General features: G+C 41.2%; 1 protein-coding gene across 1 annotated transcript in view; it reads left to right on the top strand.

Annotated features, from left to right (window-relative positions):
* DOCK10 (dedicator of cytokinesis 10) overlaps positions 1 to 12,647 on the top strand; it is a 185,920-nt gene that overhangs the window by 54,469 nt on the left and 118,804 nt on the right. Inside the window, exon 4 of the mRNA XM_062197273.1 lies at positions 3,700 to 3,782. Within this exon, the coding sequence (XP_062053257.1) occupies positions 3,700 to 3,782 (83 nt within the window). The remainder of the gene's footprint in view (positions 1 to 3,699; positions 3,783 to 12,647) is intronic.

Here is a 12,647-nt window from a genome sequence, read left to right as displayed (position 1 = left end):
TATACTAAGTTGATCTTCTGTATATAAAGATAATTGAAAATGAAACGTGATGAAGATGGGATGGGAGAGGGAGTGGGAGATGGGATGGCTGCGGGTGGGAGGGAGGTGGGGGGAAAAAGCCACAACAATGCAAAAGTTGCACTTTGTAAATTTACATTTATTAAATAAAAAATTTTAAAAAAAAAACAAGGACAGTGTATGAATCCATGTACCCGAAAGCCATTGGAACCTCTGGACAGAAAGTGCAGAGATAAAAATTATTTGACAGAACTCTCTAATCTAGTCCAATGTTCTGAATGCTCAGTAGCAAAATCTGAGATCCTAATAAAAAACATTTGATCAAGATCACATCAGGAGTCAGCGCTAATCCCAAGACAAGAATCAAGCTTTGGAGGTGTGTATTCTGGCCTCCATTTTTCATGTACACTTTATTTATCCAGAATATACACTGGTCAGTCTTTTATGTTGTTGTTATTTATTTGGCAGAGTTAGACAGTGAGAGAGAGAGAAAGGTCTTCCTTCCGTTGGTTCACTCCCTAAATGGCCACTATGGCCAGGGTTACACCGATCTGAAGCCAGGATCCAGGTGCTTCTTCCTGGTCTCCCATGCAGGTACAGGGGCCCAAGCACTTGGGCCAACCTCCACTGACTTCTCAGGCCACAGCAGAGAGCTGGACTGGAAGAGGAGCAACCGGGACTAGAACCTGGCGCCCATATGGGATGCCGGCGCCGCAGGTGGAGGATTAACCAAGTGAGCCACAGTGCCAGCCCCTCAGTCTTTTTTAGCAAAGAATCTTTAACATACCTTGGGCATTCTGTCTTAATTCACCAGATTGGGTAGTGAAGAGAAGAACCGCATGAATGAGGATGTACTCTGTGGCTTAGCTTTTTTTCCTACAACAGCACCAAATTTCCAGTAGCCATTAAAAACAGTTCACTTAATCCTGTCCTTTAAGTCATTGGCCAAATATCACCATTTCTATAAGAGCCACTTCACCATTCTGTTTGACTTAGCTCCTTGCCCCAACTCTCTCCACCCCATCTGTGTTATTTTTCCATGATGCTACCATTTTGTAATGTACAGCACAATTTACTTATTTTTGTGTTTTTCAGAGGAGGTAAATTCAAGAAGGCATAGAATTTTGTCTCTTGTTCCTTGCTGTCTTTCCATCACATAGAACTCCAGGGATGCAGTGTAGGCTTCTGTGCTTGCTGATTAAAATAATAGATGAGTGATCTCTGAAAGGAGGAGATCAAGTTAGTGTACTAGGGCAGGATATTTTATTCTACTTATTTAGAAGGACCATAAAATTCAGAAAGCATATGCTATTAAGTGGGAAAAAATCATATTCAAACTGAAACTTAGAGGAGAACTAGATAAAACTTGTTACCAGAAAAAAGTTTGAAAAGGAATGCAAAAAAGGGATGGGTTTTATGCCTTTTGTTTTTCCTTTATTTGTATATTTTAAAAGATTTATTTAATTATTTGAAAAGCAGAGTTACAGAGAAGCAGAGGCAGAGGCAGAGAGAGAGGTCTTCAATCTGCTGATTCATTTGTCAAATGACTGCAATGGCTGGAGCTAGGCTGATCCATACCCAGGGTCAGGAGCTTCCTCCGGGTCTCCCATGTGGGTGAAGGGGCCCAAGCACCCGGGCCACCTTCTACTGCTCTCCTGGGCATGTTAGCAGGGAGCTGGATTAGAAGTGGAGCAGCCAGGACTTGAACCAGAGCCCATCGGGGATACTGGCACTGCAGGTGCATACTTTACACACTGTGCCACAGTGCTGGCCCCATTGTTTTTTCGCTTAATAGATATTTTGTTTCCTTTGAGAATGACAGTGAGGTGGAAAGGAAGGAAAGGAAAGAAGAAATGAGTCAGATCATTAAGGTGCTAGCTTCATGGCACAGGATTCTGTGGACCAGTGTGTCCGTGTCAGAATCCCTGGCATCTTGATCTAAAATTGAAAATGAAACATGTTATCCCAAGAGCATATGAAAGCTTAGTTTTCATCCTATTTCCAGAAACATGTGCTTTACAGAATCGGCTCAGGATCTGGCAAGTTAATACATTTAGCTTCAGCTAATTACACCATTTTGTTAACATTCTCCATCCATTCTGGTCATCACACAGTCCCTAAATTCCCTGGTACTATTCTTTACCTCCATCTGTCTCATTGCTGGTTTGTTTTTAAACTCTTCTTTTGTCCTATATTCCCAGCCTTAGTTTCAGTTTGTGCGTGGGCCCTTGCCTGAAAAAATAAAGCAAGGGTGCCAAAAGAACTCGAGAGAGAAATCTGCAGCAGCAAAGCACGGCCAACCACGGTCCCCTCTCCTTGCTTTTCTGTGCACCTGTCTGTGAGGCCCCAGCCCCTGCCTGACCCTGTCACCCCCTCACCTCTGCAGAGGCAGTGTGGGCGCTTCAGACACTACAGTGGCTCTGCACCTTCTCATCTTCACAGTTCTTCATTCTCACAGTGCACCAAGCTTATCACTCAATTTTTCCCACCAACACTAGAGGACAAGATCTTCTTATAATCATAACCGATAGCTGGTTAATCCCCCAAATCACGTAATTTTAAAATCAAAGACATCTTAAAAGTCAACAAGTGCAATCTGCCTTGTTAACCCATGGTCAGTACAGTGCCATGTGCCTGGTTGGTATTTGGAAAATGTTTGCCATCAAAAAATACAAAACAATCAGCCAGCATGTATAATTCTGCAGTAGCTCTTTTTTTCTTTCTTTTTTTTTTTTTTTTTTTTTTGACAGGCAGAGTGGATAGTGAGAGAGAGAGACAGAGAGAAAGGTCTTCCTTTTGCCGTTGGTTCACCCTCCAATGGCCGCCGCGGTAGCGCGCTGCGGCTGGCGCACCGCGCCATTCCGATGGCAGGAGCCAGGTGCTTCTCCTGGTCTCCCATGGGGTGCAGGGCCCAAGCACTTGGGCCATCCTCCACTGCACTCCCTGGCCACAGCAGAGAGCTGGCCTGGAAGAGGGGCAACCGGGACAGGATCGGTGCCCCGACCGGGACTAGAACCCGGTATGCCGGCGCCGCAAGGCGGAGGATTAGCCTAGTGAGCCGCGGCGCCGGCCTGCAGTAGCTCTTTTTGCTATTAACTTTGCTTTCAAGCCTTTTTTGGTTCCTTTTTATTCATATCTGTTTATAAAATCTGAAAAATCACAGGAAAGTCTGTGCCTTAGAAGGCCTAAGATAAAACTGCAAAACTAGCTTCAAGTTGACAAGGGCAGCAATATAGAAACAAGAAGAGTGTTGATTACTGAGGTAAGAACAAGAAGAAATGGACTAAAATTATGGCAAGAGGAATACATGAAAATACTAACATTTTCACTCCTAAGAACTGTCAGGTCATGAAAAGGTTTGCCATGGAAAGCAAAGATGGGAAGGTACTGGAGGCAGCAGCACATCTTAGCTGCTTGGACTATTGATGCTGTGGCTGATTGGATTAGGTTTTCCTTGATGGAGTGGAATAAAATGAGTAGGTTAAACAGTTCCTCCTCAATGAGTCTGGAAAAGGTTAGATTTCCATATCATTGGGAAATATAAAATGATTACAAAGAGCAAGCCCCTTACCTATCTTAAAATCAGTTATGTAGCCGTCTTAACACACCCGGGGGACTGTGAGAGCTATGCACTGATTTCTTTCATGATAATTTACATAATTGTCTTTTTCTTCCTTTCAGGCTTGTAAATTTTATAGTTCCCAGTGGTATGTAGTAAACTACAAATATGAACAATATTCTGGAGACATTCGACAGTTACCCCGGTAAGAACTTGTTATAAGTACTCTGGATTTTTTCATACGTGGACATGTTCTTTGATCGAGTTCTGCCACTGTTTATGAATATATGTACATTAATCAAGTGTCAAGGTATATTCTACAAAGTTTATAAATGAGTTAAGATAAAACATTGTTTTTGACAATGTATAAATTGTATATTCACAGAGTTTGGGGGTCATTTATCATTGTACTTTCATGAGCTGTCTTTTCAATAACAGGTACAGGAGGATCAAAAAATAATAATAATAATATGGCCCAAGACTTTTTCTGACAATATTCTGTTTCATGTTTGCTACTTTTTCCATGTATTTTCATGCTAGTATATCAAAAGCCATGAAAAAAGCAACTTGCAAATAAATGATATAAATACAAAAATAGCAAAAAGGAAACTAGACACCTGGTTTTTCCCCTGATTTTGGGGGGTATAAAACTTTTAGGCAAATGTCACTTTGTTCTGCATCTGCTCAGATGTCACCTCCAGAGAAGCTCACCTGGCTACCTGATTGCTGGTAGAAATTATTTTAGTGTCTGTTTCCCCTACTAAAACAAAAATTCCCCAAAGGCAAGAGAATCTCCCTGCAGAATTTCCTGAAGGCCTAGGAGAAAGCCTGGCAAGAGTTGTGCACTGACTGAGTAGAATGAATGTATGACAAGTTTTAAAATACAGCGATCTTGACAGGGATTGAGTTACCCCAATTCAAAGAACTGCATTGAACTGATACCTCCCAACTAATTGGTTTGTCATGCTAAGATGATGCAAGTAATCCATAAAAACATTTAATAAAAAGTTAACTTTTTCCTAACACTTTCCTCAAGTGAAACATTAAAATGATACCTATTGGGTCTAATTTTTCAGTAAACACAAAGTACAGAATTGGGAACTGCTTCACAAAACTTCCTATGCCCTTAAAAACCTATTTTCCAGACTTGAAAGTGGTACTCTTTTAAAAAAAAAAAAAAGATGTATTTATTTATTTGAAAGTCAGAGTTACACAGAGAGAGAAGGAGAGGCAGAGAGAGAGAGAGAGAGAGAAAGAGAGGTCTTCTATCCGATGGTTCACCCCCCAATTGGCTGCAATGGCCGGAGCTGTGCTGATCCGAAACCAGGAGCCAGGCGTCTCCTCTGGGTCTCCCACATGGGCGCAGGGGCCCATGGGGCCATCTTCTACTGCTTTCCCAGGCCATAGCAGAGAGCTGTATTGGAAGAGGAGCAGCCGGGACTCAAACCAGCACCCATATGGGATGCCGGCGCTTCAGGCCAGGGCGTTAACCCACTGCACCACAGCGCCGGCCGCGAAAGTGGTATGCAAATTTTTTTTTTTTTCAAAGCACTGTACATTACACTCTACCAAGTCTGTGAACATTCTTTGACACTAGGTCACATCTGATAGCTAACCTCTTGTAACTTTGTCTTGGGAAGATCTTAAATCACCCTTGGCCTTCGTGAGTAATTATTACATTCAAAAAGTCAGGGTGTTAGTCACACACTTTTTGTAGGTGCAGTTGAAAAGCAAAGCACTTTTTTAACACCAACACTTCCTCTTTCTGAAAATAGTTCTGAGAAGTAGTTACAACTTGGAAGCTATGTCCAAGCAATTGGAAGACTGAGTATCAAGTGAGTCAGTAATACTTGGCTACTCTTTTGAATAGACACCTTCCCAATATCTCTGGCTCTATTAAGCACATCAGTGGCTATATACCCCTTGAACACTGTTTATTTTTTCTTATATTTCTGATGCCATAAAGAAGAAAAGGTAAATATAAAATCTCACATTGGCAGTATTTTTCATCTGTTGACCCACAGGGAGGGCATCTCCAAGCATATTATGGGCAGGCCTTTGGTACAGCAGCTTTTAAGATGTCGCTTGGGATGCCCGCATCCCATAGTAGAGTGCCTGGGTACAAGTCCTTGCTTCACTTTCAATTTGAATTTCATCCTAGTGTGCACCCTGGGAGGCAGCAGGTGCTGTTTCAGGTGCTCTGTTCCCTGCAACTCATGTGTGGGACCCAGGATGAATTCTAGGCTCCTGGCTTTTGCCCCACCCAGGCTCAGCTGTTGTGGGCATTTGGGGAGTGAACCAGTGGATGGAAAATCTCTGTCTTTCTCTGTCTCTGTCTCTCTGTCTTTCAAATAAATAAACAAAAAAATACAAATCTGATAATTTCCATTATTTAAAAAAACAACAGATTATGAACATTTTTAAATTGGAATTTTCATAGGGCATGCAAAGACCAATGATAAACTAATCAAAATGCAGTTGGGATGGTCATTGTTTAACTAAAGGAAGTGGAAGTTGACACCAAGAAGGGGAAGAATAAAACTACCACTAAGTAAGAAACTTTAACAAACTGTGTGTATTCAAAATGAAAATCAGAAGTGCTAGAATAGAATCTTCTAGCATATACGTTAGAGCAATGAAGACCGAAAACTGAACAGTGGTATTGTTTGTTAATGATTTCACAAAGCTAAGCATTACCCCCTCAAAAATGCCCATGCTCAGGTCAATAGTGAAAACAAATAATTTACTTGGGCCTTCAAAGGCTATTAAAAACAAATCATTCTCAGACTTCCTGGATTAGGAGAATTCTCTTCTGACTGCTACTAACTTAAATTGATAATTTCTTTTTATGGGCTGCTGAGGATGCAATATAAAAATTGCAATATGGAAGAATAGAAAAGGAGGTAAAATTTACTTTTTAAATTTAAAATTGTTATTGCTCCACATTTAAAAAATGTGTTTTCATAGGAATATGCTAGAAAGATACATTATTTCAGCCTAGCATGTAAACTGGAAGCTTTCACAGATGTGGACTAAAAACCAGCACTGAACTTGGAGATCCAAAATATAAGAGCAGCACAAAAATGTTTATTGCCACTGACTTTATTAATTTATTGGATAAATGCAGATATATGTAACATATTTTAAAAATGTACTAAGTGGGCCAGTAGTACCGTGGTGTAGCGGGTAAAGCCTACAGTGCCAGCACCCCATGTGGGCACCGGTTCAAGTCCCAGCTGCTCCATTTCCAATCCAGCTCTCTGCTATGGCCTAGGAAAGCAGTAGAAGATGGCTCAAGTCCTTGGGCCCCTGCACCCACATGGCAGACCCAAAAGAAGTTTGTTGCATCTGGCTCCGGATCAGTTCAACTCCGACCATTGCAGCCAACTAGGGAGTGAACCAGCCGATGAAAGATTCTCTCTCTCTCTCTCTCTGGCTCTCCTTCTCTCTCTGTATAACTCTGATTTTCAAATAAATAAATAAAAATCTTTTTAAAATGTACTATAGATGATTTGATAGAATGAAGATATAAAGAAAAAATTATAAAAGTGTTTTTTGCTACTGAAGTCCAAATTAAGTTTGATCCGTTTAGCTGGACTAAATTAGAACAGACTTTTTTTTAAGGTTGATTCATTTATTTGAAAGAGTTAAAGAGAAAGAAAGACAGAGAGCTCTTCCATCCACAGGTTCACCTCCCATTCAAGATGGCTGAACCGGCCACACTGTGCCAGATCAGGGTCTACCACCTGGGTGCAGAGGTCAAGCACTTGGGCCATCCTGCACTGCTTTTTCTAGACCATTAGCAAGGAGCCAAATTAGAATGTAACAGCTGGGACATGCCATATTTGACAACAGTATCTCAGGCAGTGGCTCCATCTACTATGCCACAATGCTGGCCCCCAGAAAAATTTTAAATAAAAGAATATTTCTGGAGTGTTTACCATGAGCCAGAGTGGACTGCATACCACTCATATATTATTTGACTTAATATTCATAACTCTGTGGAATAGGAACTGTTGCCCTCATTCTATTGAAGAAACTCAAGCACCAAATGGTAACTTGACCCAAACATCACTTCTTGTTTTTTAAGATTTATTTATTTTTATTTGAAAGTCAGAGTTATACAGAGAGAGAAGAGGCAGAGAGAGAGAGAGAGGTCTTCCATCTGCTGGTTCACTCCCCAGTTGGCCGCAACAGCCGGAGCTGTGCCGTCCGAAGCCAGGAGCCAGGAGCTTCTTCTGGGTCTCCCACACGGGTGCAGGGGCCCAAGGAGTTGGGCCATTTTCCACTGCTTTCCCAGGCCACAGCAGAGAGCTGGACTGGAAGTGGAGCAGCCAGGACTAGAACTGGCACCCATATGGGATGCCGGCGCTTCAGGCCAGGGTGTTAACCTGCTGCTCCATAGTGCCAGCCCCAAACCTCACATCTAATGATTGATGAGACACCTAAGCTTTCCTGCTCCCATTATATGGGTTCTGGAAAAATTTGAATTTAGATATGAGAAATGAGAAGGTGTATCATTTCCAACTAATGTTGGGTTCACACATAGATAGGTAAGGTCCCTTTATTGCAGAATCCCAAAGGTTCTTAGGGACCTCACAATGCTCCTAGAGGGGAAAATTTTAAGTTCAGTAGCCAAACGTACTAACCTTCTAATGATATTCGAAAAGAGATGAGTCCTTGCATAATAACCCTGCAGACAGCAGATGGAAATGATGATGGATCTTTAGAGGCAGCAAGGATATGTCCTGGGGATCACTGGGGTCAAGATTGGGAAAGTAAGAGTCCTTAGTAGCCCTCAAATCTCAGCAAAGCCTCCTCCTGTCTGCCTTTACTGACCCCACCTCCCACCACTCTGTCTCCTTCACTGTGCCCCAGCCTTTACAACTATCTTCTCTTGGGTACTTCAAGCTTGGTCCCTTTTCAGAATCTTAATTCTTCTGGTACTCTCTGCCACAGTTATTTCCCCAGATCATCACAAGAACTATTGCTTTTCATTCTTAACTTGTATTACCCAAGAGATACACTATCCATGGCCATTCTTTCTAAACTTGGCTTCTGCCACTCCAATTCCATCACTATTTTCTCCTCTCATTAATTTTGTTTTCATTGATTTTTTTCAGTTAGGTAACACTGTATGTTTTATTATGTAGCACATGATAAATTGAAGTATATATACATTGTGGAATGGTCAAGTCAAGCTAATTAGGAAGTCATCATGGGTAGAGCACAAAGCCCATCGCTTATGTTTTTCAAGAAGATGATATTCTGTCACAAACCAGTGATTTGTAAACAACCATTTTCAGTCACAATGTTATCTTATTTATTTTTGTTTAATGGATTACTGACTCACTCCTCCCCTAGCTTTCCAGTTCAGGGACATTTTTTCTGATGTGTGGTTGTCATTGTTGCAGCTCTTCTGTGTTCTTTATTGTCTGGAAACTGGACCATTGAGTACAAAAAAGAATGGCTTCCGATAGCTAAGATAATTCACCTCTGCTCCCTCTGATTTTTGTTTTGTTCTGATTCTCATAACATTGGAATCGTAACATGTGTATTCATATTTTGGTTTCTTTTATTCAACATAATGCTCTGAGTGATACATATGTTTTTGCTTGTATCTCCTCCTTTCCCGTTCTGAGTGGCACTCTTTTATGTAGATCTACAATAGTTTGTTGGTTCATTCTTCTGTTGATAGACATTCCTTCCACATTTTGAGCTGAGTTCTTCTTAAATCACTTCAAATCCATGCACTTTTGTGGAAACTTTGGTCATAATATTGACTATATCAGTCATCATTTCTTTTCTTTTTAAGATTTATTTATTTATTTGAAAGGCAGAGTTACAGAGAGGCAGGGGCAGAGAGAGACAAAGAGAGAAGTCTTCCATGTGCTGGTTCACCCCCCAACTAGCTGCAACAGCTGGAGATGCGCCAATCTGAAGCCAGGAGCCAGGAACATCTTCCAGGTCTCCCACAACAGGTGCAGGGGCCCAAAGACTTGGGCCATCTTCTACTGCTATCCCAAGCCATAGCAGAGAGCTAGATTGGAAGTGGAGCAGCCGAGAATCAAACTGGCGCCCATATGGGATGCTGGCACTGCAGGCGGCGGCTTTACCCTCTATGCTATAGCACCTGCTCCAGCTCAGTTATCATTTCTACAGCTAAGCAGAGACACTCATGGAAACCCTTTATGAGTATTTTACTTTTTAAAAAAGATTTATTTATTTTTTGAAAGGCAGAATTACAGAGAAGCAGAGGCAGAGGCTGAGGCAGAGAGAGAGGTCTTCCATCCACTGATTCACTTCCCAGATGGCCTCAACAGCCGGAGCTGTGCTGATCCAAAGCCAGGAGCCAGGAGTTCCTCCAGGTCTCCACGTGACTGCTGGGGTCCATGGATTTGGGCCATCTTCTACAGCTTTCCCAGGCCATAGCAGAGAGCTGGATAAGAAGTGAAGCAACCGGAACTCAAACAGGCACCCATATGGGATGCCAGCACTAGAGGCAGTGGCTTTACCCGTTACACCATAGTGTTGACTCTGAGTTTTTAGCCTTTTATACTGGCATTCATGAAAATCTTATTTCATTGCCTTAATTTTTTGTTCTAATACCATTACTCACTTGAAAGACTGTTCTCTTCCTCCCTCACTCATAACTATATTGTTGGAAATCGACATTAATGAGAAAACTTGGTCTACAGAACCTAGCTAATATTGCAATTCACACTTATCCAGAACAAATGCCTGCAAATTGTTTTTTGTAAGAAACAATGAAAGCTAAGCCACGTGACAAAAGAAGACAGAATTAGGAATTCAGGGGTGAATGGCACTACATCAGTCTGATGGAGATGCATGGGAAATGACTAGCATAAGACCAAAGGTTAACATCTCATGTTCAAGTTTATCTTTGCTGCCTCTTACTCAGTTTTTCCTACTAATTTATTTAACTTTCACAATACTCACTTTACTGCCATGCCATTAAAAAGAATTCTGGAACATTCATGTTCCATCCACTGTAAACAAAATACTTCAAGTCGTTGCTCTAAAATCAGACATTTGAACCTGTCTCTGAATCTCAAGCAACATCACTTCTCACAGAAAGCGAGGAGGGAAGGCTTGTGTTAGAGGGCTTTATTTTGCCAATCAAATGGAAAGGTGGAAAGGGCTGCATCTTGTTCAAGGACTGTCAGATGATAATGAGAAAAAGGATATTTTTGATGGAGTAGGAAAAATTTCTCAATGCTCCTAAAATAACACTGCTACTTGCTCTGCCTTCACTTAAAGTTGACCTTGACCTAAAGGGGCAGAACAGTTAACATCATAACAATTCCATAGATGAACTTGAGTAACTCTGAGGCTCTTCCAGAAAGAAAAATGGCTATAAGTACACCAGGATTCTTTGGAAGAAAAAATGGCTGAAATATTAACTTGATGTGCTTATTAAAGATATTTTGAATTAATCTTTCCTAAATACAGGAATTATTCCAAAGACTTCTGTTCTTACCTCTTCTACTGTGTGGTTATGAAAGTCATCCCTTTGGGTCTTATTTTCATCTCTGTAAAATGGCAAGTTTGTACAACACTACAAAGCCCCAGTATTGTTTACAAATGTCGTATTGCACACACGCATAATTTAATAAAAGACAACATGCCACCTAAAACGTTTTTAGACTTAAAACTTCCTCATGTATTTTTTTACTTCTTTGGATGTCTAAATAAGTCAGGGATGCAGAAGGTCATATTATTTGTTAACTTTTTTTTGAATTTGAGAGAGTTTGTGCTATTACATGTAAACGTAAATGTCTATTAACAAATGTTTATTGAACATCTCCTATGAGCCAGTCTTCATGATAGATATAATTATAAAATTTGCATTTTCTTCCACTCTTCTTTCAAGCCTTTAGTGGTTAAATAAGACTGTTAACATTGCAATTACTTATCTCTGGGTCCTGGGCTTTTATCAGGACTATGAAGACCAAACCAAATAGAGAAGCATATTGAAACTCCAGTGACACAAGGTTCCAGATATCATCCTTAGCAGCCTCAAGTACCTTGTCCCTCAGAGCAGCTTTATTGTTCTTAGTTACTGATTTGGATAGCATTAAACTAATTTTTTTAAGATTTATTTTATTTGTTTGAAAGACAGAATTACAGAGAGAGATAGAGACAGAGGTCTTCCATCTGCTGGTTCACTCTTCAAAGAGTTGCAACAGCTGGAGATAAACCAATCTGAAGCCAGGAACCAGGAGCTTCTTCCAGGTCTCCCATGTGGGTGCAGGGACCCAAGGACTTGGGCCATCCTCCTTTGCTTTCCCAGGTGCATTAGCAGGGAGCTGGATCAGAAGTGGAGCAGCCAGGACTCCCACAGATGCCCATATGGGATGCCGGCACTGCAGGATGGGGCTTCAACCCACTGCGCTACAGCTTCTGACCCTTAAACTATCTTTGAAAACCTACTCAACACATTGGAAGTACCACCTAAGATTTTGATATATTCTTCATCTAAGACAATCACCAAGTTTCCTTCCAAAAACAGCTTGAAATTATGCCATTTCCTGTTATATATCTTCTGTGATATCCTGGTTCACCTTGCCTGTCCTTAATATACTCAGCAAAGAACCTATTGAGCCTGGGTAGCAAGTGGAGAGGAATCATGTGGGTGGGATACAGAAGGAAATCTGCTTGAGTTCCTGGCTTTAAGAAATATGTAATGTGATGAAGGGCTAGGACACGAATGACAAAATCAAGTAGCAATGTTCCTGTCCAGGACCAGAAGAGAGTCCTAATTCTGTAGAGCACAGGATGCCTTCATGGAGATGATTTGGGGCACAAGCTGTTTTAAGGATTCAATGGAATATTATTCTGGGTTGAAAAGAAATGAAATCCTGATAAATGCTACAACACGGCTCTACCTTGAAGATGTTATGCAAAATGAAACAAAGCAGACATGAAGAAACTAACATGGTATGATTCCACGTATGGAAGATACCTGGAATAGTAGAATCTGTAGAGACAGAAAGGAAAATGGGGGTTACCAGAGGCTGAAGTGGGGGCTTGAGGGCTATTGTTTAAT

This window comes from Lepus europaeus, chromosome 1, assembly GCF_033115175.1.
Source record: "Lepus europaeus isolate LE1 chromosome 1, mLepTim1.pri, whole genome shotgun sequence".
NCBI lineage: Eukaryota > Metazoa > Chordata > Mammalia > Lagomorpha > Leporidae > Lepus > Lepus europaeus.
The sequence above is the reverse complement of the archived record's forward strand: the minus strand, read 5'-3'. Positions and strand labels throughout refer to the sequence as shown.